The following is a 23,801-nucleotide window of genomic DNA, read 5'->3' as shown; positions in this document are numbered from 1 at the left end:
GTGTCGGCACATGGGCTTCAGCTGCAAGGACAATGATACAACAGTAAGCAAGTATGAATAAAGGCCATGAACCCTGTGGAGAAACAGAGGAGGCCAGTAGTCAGGAAACGTTTTCAAGAAGGGACAGTTGTCCATAGATCCAAGGTTAATTACAAGTTGACTAGAAAATTAAAGCCTCTAAAACTGACTGCCACCCACTCAGGTCTAAAAAATCTCCAGGCTCTGTGATCTAAGAGGTCACAATTTTCAGTCTACAGCATAGGACTTAGCAACCCTCCAGGTGACTTGAAATCCTTTTCATCACTTGGAAACAAGTTGCTTTTTAAAATCTTAAGATCATTAAAGAACAATCCAGAATGGACTCACTTCTTCAGGTGTAGAGGAAAGTGTAACTAGCCAAACCAATCCTGAAACTTTCCACAGAGCGCAGCATCAATGATTGATCACCCTTCACACACACACACACACACCATTATTTCATGTTTGGCTATTTTTCACTTCCAATAAGACAGTTATAAATGTTATTTGCTCTCTTCCTTCCTTCTCACCCATCTCTATTTCCATTCTGCCAATGATTCTCAGTTTTCCTGCTCTTTAACACTAATTTCAAGGTAGGGAAGGAACATCATCTTTCATCAAACCTCTCTGTCACACTCATACTCAACAGAAACAAAAACTGGAACAGAAGAACACCAGACAGCTGCCTTCCTCACTTTCCCAAACCCAAAGCCAAGCTCCACTAACTTCGTCTATATTTTTCCCAAATATGATTTAAAGGCCACATAGGTATATCACTAAATCCTTAACTCTTACTCCAGTGTTAGGATTCACCACAGCAAGTCCAGGACAGCTTAGGTTTGTGTCAAAAATAACCAAAACATTCCACTTCCTCTTGGTTCCTTTTTTCCCAGCCTTTAGGAGGTATCCTTTAAATGCAGGACTGGAAGCCAGTCACCATCAGCCAGGACCCCTTGACTTAGGAACCATAGTATGGGTTCTGACAGCTTCACAGTCATCTTTACAACCAGAGAAACTGGTTTAACGGAAAAGGGAGGCCAGGCAGGTCCCTGGCGATGCCATCAGCCCCTTGGACACTCTCCTGAATCCTTCTCTGTGTTGCAGCTTGGGCATAGAGTTCTGGGGCTCTGGACAATGCATTCAAGCTCAGTACAAGACCTTATATTTTCAGTCGGCTTCCAGATAGATGTCTATAGGCTGGGTGGGGACTCAGAGCTCTCTTTTCTGTTAGAGCAGATGCAGAAAGCCTCAAGCAGTACCCAACACCTCAGACACTGTCACCCTGCCCAGTGGCGCCAGGAGCTCTTTGAAGGCTGGCTAAGTCACGTCCACCACCATCCTCCTCAGATTTGAGCCTCACTTTCCCATCTTCACATCTTTTAGATTTAGGAAAGAGTAAGGGTTAAAGTTGGAGAAGGCAATGGCACCCCACACCAGTACTCTTGCCTGGAAAATCCCATGGATGGAGGAGCCTGGTGGGCTGCAGTCCATGGGGTCGCTAAGAGTCGGACACGACTGAGCGACTTCACTTTCACTTTTCACTTTCATCCATCGGAGAAGGAAATGGCAACCCACTCCAGTGTTCTTGCCTGGAGAATCCCAGGGATCGGGGAGCCTGGTAGGCTGCCCTCTATGGGGTCGCACAGAGTCGGACACAACTGAAGCGACTTAGCAGTAGCAGCAGCAAGGGGTAAAGTGGGAGAAGGGGAGAGGCACCTACCTTTGTTATCCTCCTTTTCCCTTTTAAGCTGCTTTCACTGCTCGGGACTTTTGCTTCCCTCAGTCTTCAGCTGAGACAATCTCCTCCACTCAGGCTGCAGCAACACTCCCTTCTCCAAGCCACAGAGCCCGCAGCCACTGCTTTCCCAGTCCTGCAGGCAGGAGGTGACCCAGCAGGCGCCCCAAGTGAGCTCCCAGCCCCCTCCTTGCACCACAACACCGAGGGCCAGCCAGGGCAATTCACAAACAAATTGAAGGCTGAAAGACCCCTGGAGAATTACTCTGTCAGGAAGCTTGGGCTGCCACATATTTGGACTCAAGGAGGCAGCTGCAGGGCCTTTAGATAAGCACCGCCCAAGTTCCCAAATTTTGCCTTTGGACAGGAAATGGACTCCCTAGAAATCCTACTTGGAAACTCTGCACCAGGACAGCAGCCTAGCCTTCATCGAAAACCCACCCACTCAGATTCCCTTTGGCCATTTCCGGCTTTCTCTCCCTTTTAATACCTGCTTCTTGCAATTCCCAGCCACGGTTTTATATGGTTCTGAACCAGGCTTGGATTTTTGTGAGGGTCCCTGGCCTCCTAAAATTCTTTCTCCCTCTGAATTTTGATTTTTAGAGTTAGCTACTACACAGTTCTGTTTTAATTAAATGCAGAGACTGAGAGAATCTAACACTGAGAGTATGAACCTTAATGACTTGGGGAAAGGTCCTTCAGATTTAATTAGTTTTTGTGGCCTTATATCTGCTTAGGATGGAGAATTTGTCAGAGCTGTGTGTAGGGTGGGCACATAGGATGGTGGTCACTTGGATAAAGTTTATTTACCAGTAAGTCCCAGAGAGTTCCATGGAGACCTTATCAGGTTAAGATGGGCATGGAGACTGAAACATCACAACAGGGGTGGAGGCGAGACACCATCAGGTAAAATTTTTAAAAGACCGATGTCAAGTGAGAGCCTATCTTCTCACTTCTAATTACACAGAAACAGACCCTCTGAGCTGAGGTGTTAAAGAGACATGAAATGTGTTGGGAACATCTACTAACTGGCTAGGAAGGGCTCCATTCTTTTTCAGCATGGGCTCTGCACACTGATAGCCTTCCTTCTGTCATCCTTCTCACCATCTTGTTTTGCAGGCTGATTTTGGGGAAATGAGTTGCTTCCTGCGAAGCTGCTCGACAACATTAAAATTAGCATAATAATTAAATACAGTCCTAATTGGGTACATAGAGAGTTCTTGGTTAATTAATGAGCCAAGCTCTGGCCCAGAGCTGCAAACCCACACTAGCCTGCCAAAGCCCAGGCACAGAAAAGCCGACTCCAGTCCCCAAATAAAGTTGTCACTTGGCAAAAATAGTTCCTGGTGTAGAGAGTGTCAAATACATTCCTATAGCTAAGAGTCATCTGTTAACCCGCGTCTGAGGTCCATATGTAAATGAGAGCAGGAAAGTGTGACTCTGCCACTACGGGGAGCACAGAGCTCCCAGTGCCCTCTCCCCATCCTCCGCATCCGCGCCCCACCCCCCTGCAGACTGGCGCCCAACAACCAAAGTCGCTGATAAGTAACTTGAGTTCACAAACTGGAGCTCCGCATCCAAGTCTGAAGCTCTATGAGACAGAGAGCGAGAGAACCGCGTAGTGCCGCAGAAACTGCAAAGAACACAACTGGGAGCAAACTGTCCATCTGCCGTGCTCCACTCCCCAGACCCGTTTTCCCCCATCCCACATCCCGCCTCGCCCCCTCCCCCCGCCCCAATTCAGCCGGTCCAGTCTTTGCCTAAAAAGAAGGTGCCAATGCCGACAGTCACTCACCTCTGCACGGAAAGCAACAGCAGCACTTCGCAAAGAGCCACCCCAAAGAGGGACCTCGGGTGTACGCGCGGTCGCCGCCCTTCATGCTGCCGGTGGCCCCAGCGCTCCGGCATGGCCCGGGGCACCAGCACCTGTGGGAGCGCAGCCGGCACAGCCGGCAGGGCACCTCGGCGGGCGCCGCGGCCCCGGAGGCAGCTCGCAACCTCAGCCCTCCTTCCCGGCCGTCCCGCACCGCGCGAGGCAGCCACTGCGACTTTCTGGGAGCCGGAGCCACCTTGGGGAGGAGAGGAGGGGCCGGCGGGGAGGGCGGGGCTGGGGGCGGAGTTCCAAAGTCCAGCTGTTTGCCCTAGTCCTGCAGGCAGCGTGGCCCAGAGCCTTATGCAACGCTGCTCTGACCCAGGGCACAGAGCATGTAAGGAGACGAGTGTACACAACCCACAGCACACACACAGGTGCTTTTCCTTCAGTGTAACTTCCTCTCCTCAAAGGCCGCCACAGTCAGCTCCGGCTTAAAATATACAACCTGATGAAGCTAGAAAGAAGCAAATTTAGAAGGTTCCAGACTCCATAGTGCTTTTTCTCTAACAGGTTTCCCTCTTCCTTCTCCTCAACCTCCGAACATGGACAGCCCCCTCTGTGTTGAAAATACCTTCACCTATCCTTTTCTTTCCTTCTTTTAAATATTTAAGGTTAAGTAATAATAGTGCCTCCTCTTGTTATCGGCTCCAGGGCGGCAATGTTGTTACTGGAAACTGTAAGACCGAAGTTCAAAGCTTTGTCCCCTACTAGCTGTCTGACCTTAGGCAAGTCATTTCACTTTTTTAATCTTCAGTTTCTTCATTTAAAAATTATAGGAGGGAAAAATAATCCCCATATTACAGGGTTGCTAAGAGAATTTTAAAAGACATATCCATGAAGTTAAGAGATTTGAGTGAGTGCCTACAGAGAAACTGCAGACACCTTACTTGTGGTGGAAGATGTCCATTTATTCCCCTAACCACACCCAGTGGGTCTATCATTCCTTTACCTAAATCTCTAGATGTTTCCTTTTTTAAGTCTTCTCATATTTCAAGATCAAGCTCATATCCACCATACCTCCCTGCCCCCCAGAAGCCCACATGGACCACACCAACTGGACCTTCCCATGAACCACTGAGTTTTATCACTCACAAAACATCTCTCCCATTCCTTTGTGTCCAGATTTAGGAGAAGGGATTTCTGGAAACATACAGCACCCAGAAGGTAGCAATAGCCCAATCATCAGATTTAAAAAAAAAAAAAAAAAGGAAGCTTGTGAGAAGCAGCAGAAGCTTGATGAAACAGAAGCTTGATCACTGAATTCCCACCTGGAAGAAAGACAGCCACAGGACAAGACTTTGCCTTCTATACATTAACTCATCGATCACACCAAAAAACCTTATAAGGTAAGAGTCCTCTTTTAAATCGAAAGAAACTTAATGTATGAATGGTTATGAGGCTCTGATGATTTAACTCTAAAGAGAGATTCTAAAAATCTTCACCCCATAGGAAGAACAGAACCCAAAGTCAAAATCTACCTTCAAGGTCTACCACTGCCACCTCCTTGATGGCTTCTCCTGGCAAGTTTTTAAATAATAATCTCACTGTTAAGCAGGAAGTGTGCCCCAGGTGCTCCAGATATGAAACACAGAAATGAAAGTTCAAATTGCTCATGCAGCCCAAACCCCAGATTCCTGAATTCAGTGATCATTCTATTGGTCAGTCTCATCTTGACCCTTCAGCCCATCTAAAAATGAACCTTGTTTCACTCTGATCCACTGCCTGGGTGCTATGATATGAATCAACATTTGGTCTACCCACCCAATACTGGGGCATTCTGATAGGAATTCAAAGATGATTCAAATTGCTTGATGAGTAACCTCTTTTACTTTAAACCTTCCTCTGGGCCTTTGCATTTAAAAACTGAAACTGTTAGTTGCTCAGTTGTGTCTGACTTTGTGCAACCCCATGAACTGTAGCCCACCAGGCTCCTCTGTTCATGGAATTTTCCAGGCAAGAATACTGGAGTGGGTTGCCAGCCCTTCTCCAGGAAAATCTTCCCGACTCAGGGATCAAACCTGGGTCTCCTGCATGGCAGGTGGATTCTTTACCTGTGTTCAGGTGACACTGGATTATCTTTCCATCAAAATCTTTTGCAAGAGGCTAATGATGTCATCTTGTAGAAGCTGGCTTGAATTAGATGTCTGAGAAAGACTCCACCCTTGCTTCAGAAATAAAAGTACCAGAAACTAATAGGTAAAAAATAAGCTATAAGGGTATATCGTACAACACAGAGAATATAGTGAATATTTTATAACAACTATAAATAGAGTATTTTAAAATGGTTAAATAGCTTTTTAAACTTATCACTACACTGTACACCTGTAACAGAATGTTGTACAGTGAAATGAAAGTGTTAGTTGCTCAGTCATGTCCAACTCTTTGCGACCCTATGGACTGTAGCCTGCTAGGCTCCTCTATGGAATCCTCCAGGCAAGAATACTAGAGTGGGTTGTCATTCCCTTCTCCAGGGGGTCTTCCTAACCCAGGGATCGACCTCTATAAATATACTTCAAAAAGAATCTGAGTACAAGTAGACCCTTAAAGTAGTCTTAGTCTCCATGTAAAGGCTTCATTAGGCATGTTTCCACTTGTCCTTATTAACCAGGAATCCACTCACTATCAATTTAAAGGACATTAAAATAAAGCCATTAGGGACATCTTAAGTTGATATGATCAGCACATTTTGGGCCATTCTGAAGACTGGTTAGGCATCAACAACCCAAGAGTCCCATTGCCATCCTTGTGTGCCTTCCAGAATGAGACCAGTGATGTCTAAAACCCAGAAAGGAAGTCTTGAACACTACTGAAGACACTGACCAATTTCAGGCTGATTCATTGACTCAGCAAACACCTACTGAGTGCCTACTATGTGCCAGGCTCTGTTTAAGGCACTGGGTCTACATTCTCAAACAGAAACAATCCCAGTCATTGTGGAATTAGCTGCTACAACAGACTCAACATGAACATGAAAGAAAAGGGAATCAATGTCAATCATTTGACCAAGTTTTGAGTTTAGGGATTTAAGAAAATAGGTGCCTGAATCCTCTAACCTACATCTAGATGTTTTAAGTGTCCTCAGGACAAGTTGGAGGGATGGTAGGGCAATGGTTTTTAAACACAGATGCTTATTAGAATCATCAGGGAAGTTTTTCTATTAATAAATTCTAGGCCTTAGTATTTTTTTTAAGTTTCTCCAGGTGATTTCAGGGTAGAACTAAGTTTAAGAACCACTGATGCCTGGGTCTTCCTCCCCTATCCCTCTCAAGATTCAGATTAATTCACTTATTTAAACATAAGCAGGTGAGGCTGTATTAGTATTTTTCCAGGTTCCCCAGGTGTTCTGTAAGATGCAGCATAGTTTGAGAGCCACCGCTGTAACGTGCTGGTTCTCAAACTTGAGTGTGCATCAGAATCACTTGGAGAGGAAGCTACAGCACAGATTACCGGGCCCCACTCCCCACTCTGATTCAGCAGATCTGGGGTGGGGCCTAAGGATTTCACTTCTGCAAGTTCCAGGATGATGTTCATGTTGTTGGTAGAAGGACCACACATTGAGGACCAATTCAGTTCAGCTCAGTTCAGTCACTCAGTCGTGTCCGACTCTTTGGGACCCCATGCACTGCAGCACGCCAGGCTTCCCTGAGCCTGCCAACTCCTGGAGCTTGCTCAAACTCATGTCCATCGAGTCGGTGATGCCATCCAACCATCTCATCCTCTGTCGTCCCCTTCTCCTCCTGCCTTCAATCTTTCCCAGCATTAGGGTCTTTTCCAATGAGTCAGTTCTTTGCATCAGGTGGCCGAAGTATTGGAGTTTCAGCTTCAGCATCAGTCCTTCCAATGAATATTCAGGACTGATTTCCTTTAGGATTGACTGGTTTGATCTTGCAGTCCAAGGGACTCTAGGTTGCAATTTACACCCTCTTCTTTTTGTAACAGCACTTTGATTTTTCTTTGAGAAACCGGCTCTCCTCCATTCTTAGACCATGTTTTTGGATGTAGCTGACACCCTCTCTGTGTCCATGCTCCACTCTAAGGATAGGCCTATGACCTGGGCTTAGCCAGCCAGCCAAGGGGACTGGTTCAGATTTAGCACGTGACCCAATTTCAGCCAATGATCATAAACTAGAGACCATAGCAAGAACTACTGTGAAAGTAGTAATCCCTTCTCAGAAGATTTCTACATTGATAGAATGTTAACCTAAAACAGCGGGAGGCCATCTTGCCAGAAAGCCAACACAGAGGAAAGAGATGAAACGCGAGAGAGGTAGGGGTGTGTGTGTGAGAGGTTCGATGACATCACCTAAATACACTTCTTCCCCAAAGTTTTATTTATCCCTGGACCTTATCTGAGCCCTACTCCAAATAAACACCATTTTGCATGAGATAGTGGAATGTCTATAATCTCAAGGTTTTCAAACTCCACCCCACCCACTCCCAAAGTTCAGGCTAAGAACCACTGAGCTATAGCAGTATCTCTGTTGCTGCTGCTGCTAAGTCGCTTCAGTCATGTCCGACTCTGTGCGACCCCATGGCAACCCACCAGGCTCCTCTGTCCCTGGGATTCTCCAGGCAAGAACACCGGAGTGGGTTGCCATTTCCTTCTCCAGCACTATCTCTGGAGTGTTCCTAATTTCCAAACAGATGGTTGACTTTTATTCCTATTTTTGGCGGAATTTGTCTTCAGTGATGTTTCCAAGTCTATCTTGCATGAATTAGGCTATCCCCTGTCTGTGTGTCCATTTTACCTCACCTCCATTTCCCACAACAGTGAACCCCAAAGAATTCCTGCTGGTCTCAGCCTGCAGAGGTACTGGGCCTAGTACACCACAACGCTGGGCTTGGTACCAGTGACTACTGACCTCTCGCCCAAAGTTAGCCACAGGCTTCAGGAACACTGGACCATGATTTTAGGCATCTGCCCTTTTCACTGACAGGTGTGTCCAATTTTATCCTTGAGACTTATTCTCCTCAGATCTATAGGAACAGAGTTTTTAAAAATCACAGCATTTATCCAGGCTTCTTAATGAGAGCTCAGCCTAGAGATGGAAGGAATAGCAACTGTATTATGCCCCTACTCTGGTCTAGAGATTCCTGTGAGAACTTTCTTACAGTGAAAAGCACAGTGCACGCCTTCTACACAATATGCCCAGAGAGGACTGTGGCATGGTTTCTGGAGACTATGGGCAGGCCTGCCTTCCTCAGTCCCACCCCAACCAGTCACTTACCTGCCTTTTCCTCCAGCAGTAAATCTCAGCTCCAGTATGCACTCTCAGGTTCTGATCCAGATTCCTATCTAGAGTTTTTTAAAGCTCTGCAGGTGATTTCAATATGAAGTCAGGGCTAAGGACCATGGGCCTTGGGACTCTGTGATTACTTCCTGCATAGTATAGAGTTTAGGAAGCACCCCAATTCAAATATTTTCACTTTCTCAAACTCTGACAGCTGGTCCTTTGACTCATTCTCCCACCACCTGCTACGCTCTCCAGCTACTAACCACATGCTCCTTAATCCCCATCTTCCTGCGTAGATTTCTGGTCTGTAAACTGCCTAATGGCTGACACCGGAATGGTTCTTAATTTCCCCCAAAGTATCCTGTCCTGGCCTCCATTTGCGACTGTGGCTTAAAACACCAAGGTTCTTGCCAAGTACTGATCATTTATTCAACAAAGAGTTGTTTTTTTAATATCTGCTATCTATGATTCACTAAGCTAACCTATATATGGGAATTTATATGGGAATCTTGTATGAGAAACACAAACTGAATATGATGTGTTCCCTGAGCAAAGACAAAGAGGAAAAAGGTGAGTTCCAGGAAAGCAGTTGGTTCCATGTTTTTGTAGCACAAAAAGGAAATTGACGGCAAACCAAGACCAGACATAAAGTACAGGTTTCATCTTTATGTGAAGAATAATAATTATCAGTGACCAGAAACACTTAAGATTAAAATAAAGGAGATGCAATGTGTACATTGTTTCTGTATTTAATTTGAACTCCAAACATGTCTTTCAAAATTGTATAATGTCTATGTAGATAGCTAGCCTCAGGTTATATGTGTTATTTTAATAGTAATGTCTATAGAAAAAGCATTATTGCTAGCAGTATGCATAGTAATCTCCTCCAGTTATATCTGTTTAGTGGTCTAACCACTGAACCACTGCTGGCCCCATGGGTGTCTGCATTAACCTAGCGACAGCTTCTAGACTCCAAGGACTAAACCACCATTGAGCTTGTTCTTTCTGTTTTCAACTATGCCATGTAAATGTGTCCTCGTGTCCCTCTCTGCCTACCTAGCTGACACCTTTCTGCCTCCTTCTGGCTCAAACAGTTAAGCCTGGCTTGCCCTGCCAACACTGCTTTTCAGGAAGGAAGGATCACTGATCACCCTCTGGTTTGAATCAAGCCCCAGGTAAGGGTAGCCAGGTGATGATGAGAAGGCCGTGGTGTTTCACAAAGGACCTTGGGATCTCACCAGAACAGCCAGTGCCCATGCTCTTCTGGGGGACAGTGAGATAAAGCTACAGCCAGGATGGGTTCCTGGAGGTCCAAGCTCAGGAGGAGACAAGCTGTTTATCAAAGTGAGAGATGACTGCAGCTGGAGTTGCTAAAAACAAACCACTCCAGGTTTTATCTACTTCCCAAAAGGTTCACTTCTAAGTAGGTCAAAGTGTTCCCGAAGTAGGGCAGTAAGAAGTGCCCGTCTATCACTCTGACGGAGTTCCAATTTGGGAAGGCTCACCATTACCAAGTGTCCACTATGAGGGATGGTATTTTCACTCTGTCAATGCCCACTTCCCTCCCACAGGCAGAAATAGCAGCTGCAGCAGCATGTGGATTCCTGGGTGTGATGAAGAGGTTTCTGATACATTAAATGCAGTGTGGATTTTGCCTTCATGTAACTCAAGTCAGTTTATGGAGGAGTTCATGAATAGGAGGGATATGGAAGATGCTGCCCATCCTTATATTTCTGAATTTTTAACCATTCCAGATGCATGAGAGGTAAGCTTAGCCCATGTGTCCCAGAGGAGATTTCCCAGGAAGCCAGCTTGCAAAGATTTTCTCAGTTAGAACAGGCCTCATAATATTATTCCTACCACATCCTCAGGCCCCCCCTGATAAAGTTAGCCAGTTTCCCCTGCAGTCCTCGGGGGATGGAGGACACTGAGCCTGCTCGTCACAGATGAACTCTCTCAGGAGTCCCTGACACACGGTCCTTTCTCCTTCCTCCCCTCCCTCCTCTCTTCCTCTCTTCTCTTTTCCTCCCTCCTTCCTTCTCTCCCTCCCTCCATCCTTCCTTTCCTTCCTCCCTTTCTTCCTTCCCATAAATATTTACCGAGACCTTCTTACATGTCAGCTACTGTTCAGGCTACCTGGGATAGAGTAAAGAACAAAATAAACAGAACCTCTTCACTTGTACAGGGAATCTGGGAAGCAGTTGGGGAGGGGGATAAACAATAAACACTGGTAAACAAGCCAGGTAGTGACATCATTGCTATGAGGAAAAGTAAAACAGCAAAGGGGTATCCAGGGTGATGGTAGAGGGTGGGAGTGAGGGAAAGTCTCTCTAATCAGGTGATGTTTAAGCAGAGACGTGAAGGAAGTGTGGTGACAAGTCGTCTGGGTACCTGAGGACCTGGGGTGTTCCAGAAGGTGTGCGTGCTGGGAAGGAGAATGCATCACTCAGTTGTGGAAGAGTTCGGTCAGACAGGCTGGTCAGGAGTTGGTAGGATGTGGTAGGAAGAATACGCCCCTCCCTGCAAGGATGTCCACACACAATCCTTAGACACTGCAAATGCAGTATCTTACAGAGCAAAAGGGACTCTGCAGACATGATTAGGGACCTTGGGATGGGGAGCACACACTTGATTATTCAGGTTAGCACAGTGTAATCATGTGAGTCCTTAAGAGCAGAGAACCTTTCCCACTGTGGTCACAGGGAGATGTGACTTTGGAAGAAGGACCAGAGAGATGCAACATCACTTGCTCTCAAGATGGAGGAAGGGACCACAAGCCAAGGAATGCAGGTGGCCTCTCACTAGAAGCTGGAAAAGGTGAGGAAACAACCTCTTGTCTAGGGCTTCTAGAAGGAAGGCTGTCCTGCCACTTCTTGATTTTAGTCCAATGACAATCACATTGGACTTATAACCTAAAGAACTGTAAGAGAATAAATATGGTGTTGTTTGTAGCCACTAAGTCTGTGGTAATTTGTTAGAGCAGCAGGAGGGAACTAAGAGGAGATGAAGTCAGAGAACAGGCTCTGGGGCAGGTTTTGCAGGAGCCTCCCTGCAGCCACACAAGGGCCTCTTGTTATCACTGGAAGTGAGACAGGAGCCATGGACTGTTTTGAGCTGAGCCCAGCCCTCCTCCCTGTAGCCTGGAGCCCAGCAACGGTAATTATCCACATGCCCTCCTGTGTACAAAGGTAGGCACCCACACCCCCTGTAGCATACAGGCCTTGTGGAGAGTAAGGCAAATGGACATAATATCAGAATTGGTGTTCCTAGCTGGGGCTGGGGGACAGTGCTGGGGAAACCAGGCCGCCTAGTCTTTTCCCAAAGGTAAGGACAAGAAAAGAGGCAGGCTGGTCCGTGAGTGGATGGCCTCTCTGCTCCAGAGAATGGGGAGCTGGTATTAAACATGGCAAGACTTGCAAACTGAAAGATTCCTCACCCATGTTGTAGAGTTTGAGCTCAGACTGCAGGTTCAGTGCTACGGGGGTCCTAGACGAGGGATGGTTGCTTTCAAAGTTTGACTGACACAGGGGAAGGCATTGAGGTGATGGGAAGAGGGTCCTCAACACTCTCTTCAGCATGAGTCCCACTGCTGAAAGCTCCTCAGGCCGAGGGCTGCAAGGCTTGCTCCTCATGACCGACTGTTTATGATCCTCTCGTCTCTGGCCTTCCCTGAGCAGGTCCGGTGGGCTTCCCCCCAGCCTTTAGACCTCTGTCGCTCCTTCTCTGCCTCCCAAGCTACAATCTGTGCATGTCATTTCTACATTCCCTGCCCTTTCGTGGGGAAAGTGGTTTTAGCTGGGGTAGCTCTAGTAAAAGAAAACGGCATCATCTTCTCTTTGGGAAACATTCTGTTTTTGATTTCTCCTCTCTATCATTTATCTCCCATTCCTTCTCAGCAAGCACACACTGTGGTAGCCTCTCCTCTCTTGGTCTGAATCTGAGGCTCTCGTTTTAGCTCTGAGCACTACCAGCTCTGAGCTGGTTCATGAGGCTCCAAGGAGCGAAGTTGCTATTCACGTCTCACCCTCCTGGGAATAATAAGAGGCATCATTCTCATGTATATTTCACAGATTTACAGTGGGCACCAGGAGGCATGAAAATATGCTGTCAAGACAGGCGTTTGGCATAAGCTAAGTGTCAGCAGGCTGGTTACACAAAGGAGAGGGGCAGGATCTCTGCAGAGGGTCCCCAGAGGCATCAGTCGTTTCCCTGGATAGTGCAGCGTCTCCTCCTGCGTCACTTCTTCTTGGAGCAGCACCACACTGGGGCGTACTGAAAGGAGGATGTGGCCTGGCCTGACATTTTTCTATTTGAGGCCTCCATTCCAAGCCCTTTGATGTCCTAAATAATATCAGACAATGGTGGCCGGTCCCAGGCAGGACATCTCACCCAGAACAAAGTAGGCTCGGGGCAAGTTCTAACTGTCTTTGCTGATCCCTTATCCTTAAAAGAAAAATAAAATAAAAAGGAGGGTAAGGTGTGAACTAGATGGCACCTACATCTCCCTCTTCCTGAAATTGTCCTGGGAGGGCTCCCATTTGGTCAGTAACTATTGAGTCATTTCTGGCCCATCCTAACACAGACAGGAAAGTGAAAGAAATTCAGTTGAAAGTAAAATAAGGCAGTTTTTACAAAATTGGTCTTTGTCCTTCTCTTCTTTGAATCGGGGAAGGACACATTCATGCCCACCCAGCAACACTCAACATCTCAGCACCACCCTCCATCACGTAGGGTCAGCCCAGCTCTAGGGTATGATTCAAATGTTACCTTCAATGACCAGAGTTAATCAATGAAAGAACAGGGCATCAAGAGGCACAAGCCAGGGAATAATTTGAATTTTCAGTTCAAATATATCATATATAAACTCTACCCTCTAAGTGGAGGCAAAAGAAAATGAGAAGAAAGGAGTTCACCATTATTTCTTAAGAAATCAGAGTCAGCTGGATCTGCTGTTGGTAGTGCAGAAAGGGCTCAGGGTAGGCCAGGAGTGGAAACTGAGGGCAGGGAGAGGGTGCAGAGTAGAGAGAATGGTGGGCCTTCGCAAGGCCTGCGGATGGAACTAGAAACAGCACCTTGACCCTGTGAGCAGCCGTGGGGAAGATTCACGCTGGAGACACCCTAGACGCATCCCTCTAGAGGCATCAGAAGTGGGACAAAGGACAGGGAAATGAACGTTAGTTGACTGTGTGGTACTCACAGGTCAGAAGTCTGACTCAAGGCAAGTGGGCACTATTGCCTGTTTTATAGATTTTAAGTATTTCGTCCAAGATCATCATCTTATCAGTGACTGGGCAAGGATTCAGATGCCCCCAGATCTTTCATCTCAAGACTCTTATTCCACACCTCTCATCATGCCATCCATGTCCTTCTACATGTCACTCTAAAACCTCACGCATAGCAGGGTCACTTGTGTTTTTTTCTAAGCAATCTATGCATATAACAAAGAGAACTACTTCACAGCGTAAAAGCATTTCTACTTAACTTTGCAACCTCTGAGGCTCCCAGCAACTGTGAGAGATGAGTATGTTTATCTGCTTCCCCTACAGTCGCAGAAACCAATATTCAGTGACTTTCTACTTGTTTCATATTCTGTCCTCCTCCTGATCCATCTGACTCCCTGAGTACCAAGCCCTCCCCAGTTTTCTCAAAGATTTGCAAGTATGCTTCTATGAAAAAGATAGGCTGGTTATAACATATCAGATTGAACCATTTAAAATTTCTGATTTTCAACCAGTTTTGACTACGAGCCTGGTGGGCTGCCGTCTGTGGGGTTGCACAGAGTCAGACACGACTGAAGTGACTTAGCAGCAGCAGCAGCAGCATGGCTATTTCATGTGGTTCAACCTAATAAATTGGACCTCAAAATGAAGGTCCAATATATGCTATGCTTGGATGGATTAAACACAGGACACTTAGACTGTTATCTCTCTAGGTTACTTACAGTACTTGCCAGATGTGGAGAGAAAAATGCAGATGTTTTTAGAAGAGGATGGGATCGTAGAGGTAAATCAGGAAGATATGGATGGAAGGTGATACAAATGCTATTTTAGAACATGTGACAGTATGAGTAACTGTACAGAAAAAAAAAAAAAGACCAGCCCATAGAGAGCCTCAGAGTGGAAGGCAGTCACTATTAAGTCCTGAGAGAGACTGGCAGTGGACTCTCCAGCCAGTAGGCAGGAGGAGACTCTAAGTGTCTGGATTTGACAGCAGAGGAGATAGTAAAGGTGCATTTTCGCTTCTGAAGCAGAAAGTGCAGGGAATTCCCACCCCACAGTGAATCTGCTAGACCAGATGGACCAGCTCCAGCGGGTATCCGGCCCCCAGCAGAGCTGGACCCCATTTAGCCCACTAGCCAGACTGCTGCTCAGAGCCATTCTGCTCCAGCCAGGCTCTTTCTAACGGGCAAAGCACGCCCAGGACAAGTCTGTCTGCCGCTACCGCCCATAGGGAAGGGAGCCCAGGAGACCAGAGGGAGAGGGAGTGGGAGGCATCATGTGTACAGGGCTGTGCTCTCTCAACCTTCACCCAGCTAGACTGGGTAAATCCAAGGGCACTGAGTCAGAGAGAAGGACAACAAAGTAAAATAGCTCTCTGCAGTACCTCCAGCCTTGGGAGGTGGTGGAGCACGATGGGAAAGAGTGAAACCTTGGGAAATAGACGTGCGTTGAAATCTAGATTCGCCACTAGCAAGCTATGTGACTTTGGGCAAGTTACCTGATCTAAGACCCAGTTTTCAGTCTGTCAAGTGAGGAAAATAATGAAGCATGAACACAGAATCTGGCGCTAGGTGAGGCCCAATAAATGCCAGGTACTTTTACGAGCTGATGACACGCTTAATACAGGTGGGCAGTATCACGACTTGTGCGGCATCTTCAGCTGTGGCGGCACACCCCTCCAGAGCCCACTGTCCTCCACTCCTCTGTGCCGTCACACCTTCCCCAGCCTGGGTAAGCCGTTCCCGAGGCCAGCGAGGTGATAAACGGAGAACTCATCAGGAGACCCCATAAGAGAGGACTCCCTGTAAACAAGCCAGGCCACCACAGGCACGGCCTCTTTCCTCCAGCACAGCAGCTCCAGGGCTCACCAGGCCCTGTTTAGTTTGGCTAAGCAAACAGGCATTTCCCTAGGGCTTCTTCAGGTGCTCAGCTGGAACCAGGGCAAAAATCATACAGGAAAAGAAAAGGAACACAGGTATCCTACAGAGCTGGGTGGAGAAGAACCTGGACTGTGTTTCTGGACCCTGTGCTTCTTTGAAAGACTGCTTTTAAGTATACAGTTCAGCAGCAGTAAGTACATCTCCAATGTTGTTTAACCATCACCGTCATCTACCTCCAATTTTTTTTTTATCTTGCAGAAGTGAAACCCTGTACCTGTTAAACACTAACGCCATAATTCCTCTTCTTTCCCCAGTCCTTGGCAACCACCATTCTGCTTTCTGTCTATGACTCTGACTGCGGTAGTGACCTCACATCGTGGAATCATACAGTATTAGTCCTCTTTTGTCTGGCTTATTTCACCTGGCACAATGTCTTCAAAGTTCATCCACACTGTAGCATGTGTCAGAGTTTCCTTCTTTTTTTAAGTCTAAATAATATTTCATTGTATGTATATCCTACCTTCTGTTTACCCGCACATCTGCTAATGGACACTTGGGGTGCTTCCATCTTTGCTATGAACTTAACTGTACAAACACCTCTTTGAGTCCCTGCTTTCAAGTCTCTCTGGGGTATGCATCCAGAAGTGGAACTTCTGGATCATATAGTAATTCTATGTTTAATTTTTTTGAGCATTCCCATACTGTTTTTCATAGCAATTCACCATTTAACTTTCCCACCAGCAGGGTAAAGGTTTCCAATTTTTCCACAGCCTCACAAACACCTGTTGTTTTCTATGGTTTGTGAAAAAAATAATAGCTTTCCTGATGAACCACTATGAATTGCTTTCTCATTGCAGTATTGACGCGCAGCTCCCTCACGATCAGTGATGTTGCCCATCTTTTTATGGCTGCAAAGTTGCTTCAGTCTTGTCCGACTCTGTGCAACCCCATAGACGGTGGCCTGCCAGGCTCCCCCATCCCTGGGATTCTCCAGGCAAGAACATTGGAGTGGGTTGCCATTTCCTTCTCCAATGCAGGAAAGTGAAAACTGAAAGTGAAGTCGCTCAGTCGTGTCCGACCCTTAGCGACCCCATGGACTGCAGCCTACCAGGCTCCTCCGTCCATGGGATTTTCCAGGCAAGAGTACTGGAGTGGGGTGCCAATGCCTTCTTCGTCTTTTTAGGACTTATGACCATTCGTATACCTTCTTTTGAGAAATGTCTATACAAGTCTTTTGTTCATTTTAAAATTGAATTGGTTCTTTGTTGTTGAGTTGTTACATAACTGCATATTAACCTCTACCAATGGACTTCTAAGTCCTTCCTATGCCTGACACTCAGGCAGCACCAAACCCCTAAAGCAGTCACTCTGGACCCATTAGAATTACCAAGGAACTTAAAAAATACTAATGCCCAGGTCCTTGGTGGCTCTGAATTAACTGGTCTGGGTTGGGGCACGAAGCATCAGTACTTTTTAGTCTCCTCCAGGTGGTTCTAAGATGCCCCAGAATTGAAACCACTACTGCAAAGTCTTTGTCCCTTGGAAGGTACTGCCTTCGCCAGTCACTGCTGAGAAAGTCAGAGGGGATTAGGAAGAGGAACGACTAGGTCCACAGGCCCCAACACCAGGGAGAAGCTCTAGGATGTCAGGGGGGCTGTAACAGGAAAGGCAGGCCCCTCTGCTTTGTCACACAGCCCCACCAGCGGTCCTGCCACAAAGATATCAAGAGGAAACAAGCAAGCACTGACTCCTAAGTAGCCTCAGGAAGGAAAGACTGGAGAAAGGCCCTGGAGCCTCTTGGAAGCCCAGCAGGCAGAGTGTGGTACAGAGGTTCAGCGAGGAGGTAGGAGCCCTGGTCTCTTCCAGCTCTGCCACCAACTCCCTCTGTGGCTTTGAGAGGTCACCCTGCTTTCCGGAGCCCAAGAGAGCCCCTACAAGAGAGGAGGCTGGCCAGTGCAGTGATTCTCAACCTTTCTGTCCCTTGGATTCACCTGAGGAGGGCTTGAAAAACACTGACGCTTAGGTCTACTCCGGGAATTCCGACACCTCTTGCTCTAGGTGGGGCCTGGATCTTGTCGTTTGATAAAGCGTCCAGGTGACCCCAGGCAGCTGGAGTTGAGAGCCCTGCTCTAGTAGTTCTCCAAGCTCCCTCCTCAGCGCTGACATCCAGGGCTCTTTTGTGTCCATTTCTGGGGATGGCAGTCGTGCCTGAGTACCCACGCAGCACATGATTTTCTACCCCTTAAGATTTGTAGGAGCACTAGCCTGATGCTCTCTCAAAGGTTAAGACGACCAGTTGCCTTCTGAGCATTGACAAAGAAATGAATTCTAACCTCTGGTGACACTGGAGGATGCCCTAGCCTATTCCACAACCCCCAGAAGATCATTTCAGCCTCAGTTCCATTGGGCATAACTCAGGAGGTGGAGTGCCCACTGGAGACAAGTCACTTGGAGAGGAGAGAAAGCCAGGTGTCCCACAGGCAGCCTGCTGGATGGGAAAAGGAATAGCTTATCGAATTTCTGCTAAGAGGCTGAGACTCCAGACAGGTCCTAGAGAGAGACAGAGGGGCTTTTCCAAGATGTGGCGTGTGCTTGAGTGTACATACTTGCAGCTGAGGCCTTGTTAGGGCTGTGAGGATGCTCTGAGAAGAGAGACTTAAACCTGACTGCTGGGAGTCAGGCACCTGGAGGAGGGGCGTGGATCCTGAATCCTCGGGGTGAGAAGCCAGTGAGAGCTCACAGGCTGCCATGTGAAACCCCGCCTAACTGGCTTATGCTGAGAGAGAGCAAGCAGGCTGCCAACAGGACGAGCCAAGGAAATGGTGATAGGCACTACGGGTGGTGCTCATAAGAAGTCATGATGGCAGCAGAGTTAGCTGGAAAGTTCTGTGCCAGGGTCCTGACTTTCTTGCCTCTATTTTGCATCCCCCATGCTCAGCTCCCATTTTTCAATTTACTCTCCACCAACTGTATGCCCCTCTGGACACCTCCACCTCCCCCCTTGGGCCAGGGCAGGGAGGGGCTGCAACCAGCCAGGAACCAGGGAAGCCAGGCCTAGGGCAAGAAGCCCAGGTCCTCCCTGGAAGTCAAGTCTTTTCAGATGGACCACCCCACACTGGGAGATGAGTGACCAGTTAAGTTTCCCTGCAAATGAATGGCTGTCCTGGCTTTGTCTCTGGAGATGGGAGTTTTCAGTCATTTTGCTGAATAATCTGTGGAAGTGATATACTAAGTTATAATAACTATAACTTATCCTGACAGCTAACATGTACTGAGTGCCAGACACTGTTCTAAGTGTTTTGCACATATTACTTCATTTCACCCGCACAATTCTAACCGCTTTGTGTTCCAGGTTCCGCCATGGTGAGATTTCAGGTAGAACCTGAGATCCCCTGCTTGTCCCTTCCCCAAAACCACCAGATTCTCTAGTGACCACTTCAGAGGACCGAGGAGCTACACCTGCAATTACAGATGCACACAACTTCCTGATACAGAGCCAAGAGGGAAACGCGGGTGATGGCTGCACTGGCGGAGGGGAGCACAGGGGTGTGCGTGTGGAGTGAGGTGAATTAGCTTTTAGCAGCCATTCTCCAGATGGAAACCACCCCTACCCGCTCCAGGCCCTTGGAAGAACCAGGCAGCACCAATAATGCAGCCTGCTATCGCCACCTTGTGGACGAGAGGAGGAAGTCAGGTTTTAGAGGTGGACCCGATGGAATTCCAGAAATGAAAACATCACAATTTCATTAGTCAGTAGCATCCACAGCTCTCCGTGGCGACCCTTACCCCTGCCTCCTGACAGAATCAGGTCCTTCCCTCTTCCCACTCCATAAATACCTAGCACAGGGTTGCACGGAAACTCTGAGGTAGATGTCTGACCTGTGACAAAAAGAAGCTCAGAGTTTTCTGGGCCTCAGTGTCCTCAATGTAAAACGAGTGACTTCCAGGCCCTGACAGCCTTGACTTCTGAAGTCAGAGACGCTGGTACTTGAGTGTGCGTCGGTGTCCCCAGGGACTTACTAACATGCAGACGGCGGCCCCGTGCCAGCATTTCTGGCCCAGAAGGTCTGCAGTGGGGTCTGAGAATTTGCATTCCTAAAAGTTCTCAGGAGATGAAGATGCTGCCAGTCCAGCGACACCCCTTGCCTGGAGAATCACTGTTTCCAGGGGCTCAGTCTCCCTGGTGTGAGACAGTGAATAAACAAGCAAGTGGGAAGAACACAGAGCTTATACAAAACAGAAGCCAAGGCTCCAGTAATTTGTACGTCAGAGGCACATAAATGAATGTCTCAGACCCTGGCAGGGCCGAGGGGAAGGTCAAACTCAGCTGGCTTGTGCTGTGTGTTACCCCCAGGTTTGCTCAGGCTTCTGGGAACCGTGAGTGCCTGGGGAGGGGACGGGCCCAGGGAGCTGACAGCAGCTGTGGAGGGGAGGCTTAGTGGAGAAGGGAATCTAGGTATTGGGCTGTGGGTGGAAGATAACTTTTTTGGATGACCGGTGATACAATGGAAGAGTTAGAAGAGATCTTGGTGGTTTAGTCGCTAAAAGGCGTGTCTGACTCTTGCGACTCCATGGACTGTAGCCTGCCACGCTCCTGGGTCCATGGGATTCTCCAGGCAAGAATACTGGTTGTCATTTCCTTCTCTGGGGGATTTTCCCAACCCAGAGATCAAACATGGGTCTCCTGCATTGCAGGCGCATTGTTTACCGACTGAGCTACCATGGATCTTAAGGGTCATCTAAGTCAGCCTTCATTTTTAAGATGAAAATGATTCAGAAAGATTAAGTGATTCTTTCCCAAAGTTACATGGTTGTTCCATAGCTCTTTCTTTTTAAGCTCCCAATGCACTCCCTTCACAAGTAATCCCACAGGTCAAAACAGGTTCCTGAGACAAGCGAGTGCCATGATGCTCTTCTAACAAGTGGGCCACATCTCCAGCAGCCTCTGGTCCTCATCCCTTCCCCTCCTTTCTCCCTACCTTTCACCAGGGGGAAGAAGCAGTCCATCTCCACGCTGCTTCGGGAGTGGGAGATGCACAGGGCGCTGCTGGGGACCAGGCCCTCCTGGGGGGGGCTCCGCTCCGTGGTTCGGACCAGACACCAGCCCGGCCGCTCGCCCGGCCGCTCTAGCAGCTCCACCGTCTGTCCCACCTGGATGCTCAGCTCGCTGCTGTGGCCTGCGTTGAAGTCCTGGAGCACCACGGTCAACTCACAGCCGCCAGAGAGCTTTTGGGGGTGAGGTGGGGGTGGAGTAAAACACGAGGGCATGGGGGAAGGAGATGGGTAGGTGGGTGGGTGGGGAAGGGGACAAAGTATGCATGAGAGCAGAGGAGAGGGGGAAGGGAAATAGAAAAGATGAGATTCAGGGTGGAGAAAAGGTAGAAGATGGGAAAGGGAGTCGGGAAAAGGAAAGGAAATAAGGAAAAAGAAAACAAAAAATAAGAAATTAACACAGTGTTATTCAATTACTGTCGTTCACTCTAGCTGCAGAGACAGTCTGGAGCCTACCCAGATCTGGGCTTGCTCCTAATCCCTTCCTGTAGCATGGGAGTTAGTTCTTTTCATCATTTCTTTACAAGCTTCCAGCCAACAGTGCCCTCCAACCCTGGCCCTAGGGTGCCCCTTTTCTTCTTCCAAGGGCTCCTCTGCCCCACGCCTGGCTATACTCCTGGCCCTCCCACTCTTCTGGCATCATTTTTAACTCACTCACTCTCACTTGATTCTAACTGATGTTGGGAATAAGGGAGATGACCTCCCTTCCTTCTCATTCCTGCCACCTTCCTCATCCCCACCCCATGCTGCAGCCATTAGCATAGAATGTAGGCACTAGAGATACAAAAGAGAACAGACCGTCAACTCCATGGCAGACACAGGAGACTGTTCGCCTGGAACAGAATCATCTTCTGCTTGCTCAGCCACTGGGGAGCAGGGGGAAGATGGGCAGAGAAGAACGGGCGCATCTCCCTTAGGAACCAGCCTAGTGCTCCAGCCTTCTTCCTTCTAGGCCTGCCACCATTCCTGGGGCAGAATCAGTAAAACTGGGGAGAGAGACCCCGCGACAGGAACACCCTCTGCTAGTTGAACACTGAGACTTATCACTCTCACCGAGAGAAACCGTTCGTTATTCATTTGTCTTCTGGAACTCAGCACACAGCCTGCCTCTTAGAAGAGCTGCTGCACTTAGGGGTAGGGTACGAAGGGGGCGAAGGGAAGGAACAGGAGACCCAGGGGCCCAGCTCAGCAGCCTGTTCTCTGAGATTCAGGGGGAAGCTCCCTGTTATCTCCAGGGACCTCGCCTTCAGTGTGCACATCTTTGCTTTAAGCCTCCAGGGCCTGCACTGCCAGTGCCAGCAGCGGTAGCTGTGAATTTTACACACATCCAGAGAGGCTTCTGCTGAACGGTAAGCACAGTGAGTAGGGAGTCAGCAGTGCCCCAGGGTCAAAAGCTTGGGCTGGGAGAATTTTCTATTAAAGGAACTTGAATGTTACAGTGGGTTCGAAAAGGTTAACATGACATATCAGACTCATAGCTGCAATATGCATCATTACCAATCACAAAGCATGGAGTCCACTCTAAACACATTTCCATGGATGGGCGTGGTTCTGCCGTCAGGGTTAGGTCAAGAAGAGAAAGTGTAGGACAAGAGGTGGGAGGTGGAAAGAGACAAGAAGAAAGAAACATGGTTTTGGTTCATGTTTTCCATTTGACTCCACAGACCCCACCACCCACTCAGCTGGTGTTATCCTTCTCCAAAATAGAGAAGGATGTTGTGGAATGGAAATACCTCAAGTCTGAAGAGTGCTCTTACAGTGTGTAAAGTACCTTCACATATATTATCCACTCCATTGTCATTTCTTACATCAAGAAATTTAAGCTCAGAAATGTCAAGATCAGTGGTTGGAACAGTGAGTGTGCATGGAAATCACCTAGGGAGGTTATTGAAAATGTAGATGCCCTAGCTGTTCCCTCCCTTGCTCCTGGATTAGGACCCAGAAATGCATATTTTTAACAAGGAAACCTCCAGGCCTCCTCCTGAAACTCAGGATTCTGGAAAGGGGACTCCCTGGTCTACTATTTGAGAAACACTGCTAGGTGGTTTCCCATAGTCAGCCAGCTGGGCTTGAACCCAGACCTCGACTACAAACCCCTTGCTCCTTAAACCACATCCCACAGGGCAAGTCACACATTTTCAGGCATGTCTGTGGTTGCAGAGGGTGGGAGGCAGATAGGGAGAATATGCCCATGGCCTGAGCTCCTGGGTCTCTCAGTGTGCCTGCCCTACATCAGGTCTCTTAAGCTTTTTGGATTGAAATTCTTGACCAGTTTATACTACATATGAATAACTGTATCACTGACACACAAATTTTACTCTGATATTCTATTTAATTTTTTCCCTCTCAGTTGCTTGTGGCATCCCACTAGGTCGATTACACTTTCTACAAATGGACCATCTGTAGGACTCTGGGCTAGGTGACCACAACATTTCCTTAACTCTAAGAAGTTCTGTCACTGAGTTTCTATGCCTCTGTGGCGTTCTCCTCTGCGCCACCCTCAGGAACTCAGGTTCTTTCCTGGGGCCAAGGGTGCACAGGGCCTGATGTAACCTGCAACCTTTTCAGGGCTGGGTGTGGCCTCTGCAGACTGCTGAGGGAACGCAGAGGGGGCCTGAAGTTCTGGCTGCAAACAGCTCAGTAGGGCACCAGACACAAGGCCCATTGCCCCTGAGGGCGAGTTACAGCCAGACCCACCCACCAGCAGGTAGAGGACCGGGGTTGGGTAAGAGCATGGAGCCACGCTGTGCGCTTCCACAATTCAAAACCCAGACCTAGTAGAGAAGCCTG

At 47.9% G+C, this 23,801-nt stretch overlaps 1 protein-coding gene and 1 long non-coding RNA gene across 20 annotated transcripts in view; one reads left to right on the top strand and one right to left on the bottom strand.

The window, feature by feature from the left end:
• Window positions 1-23,801, bottom strand: part of KALRN (kalirin RhoGEF kinase) — a 705,836-nt gene that overhangs the window by 120,793 nt on the left and 561,242 nt on the right. For 12 of the 17 annotated variants that reach the window (XM_055568424.1, XM_055568425.1, XM_055568444.1 and 9 more), the window contains one exon: window positions 20,939-21,185. In XM_055568424.1, the coding sequence (XP_055424399.1) occupies window positions 20,939-21,185 (247 nt within the window). Of the gene's footprint in view, window positions 1-3,548; window positions 3,829-20,938; window positions 21,186-23,801 lie in introns of those variants that run through there. The other 5 variants (XM_055568439.1, XM_055568441.1, XM_055568442.1 and 2 more) reach the window with 2 other exon arrangements.
• Window positions 9,210-21,079, top strand: LOC129643634 (uncharacterized). Of its 3 annotated transcripts, none has more exons than XR_008710411.1 (3): window positions 9,210-9,430; window positions 10,432-10,625; window positions 20,949-21,079. It is a non-coding gene; the product is annotated as an uncharacterized LOC129643634 (long non-coding RNA). The 3 variants fall into 3 exon arrangements; XR_008710413.1 differs by lacking the exon at window positions 20,949-21,079 and adding an exon at window positions 19,312-19,444; XR_008710412.1 differs by lacking the exon at window positions 20,949-21,079 and adding an exon at window positions 16,002-16,137.

Source organism: Bubalus kerabau, chromosome 2, assembly GCF_029407905.1.
Source record: "Bubalus kerabau isolate K-KA32 ecotype Philippines breed swamp buffalo chromosome 2, PCC_UOA_SB_1v2, whole genome shotgun sequence".
In the NCBI taxonomy this organism is placed as follows: domain Eukaryota; kingdom Metazoa; phylum Chordata; class Mammalia; order Artiodactyla; family Bovidae; genus Bubalus; species Bubalus kerabau.
This window is presented reverse-complemented; position numbering and strand designations above follow the sequence as displayed.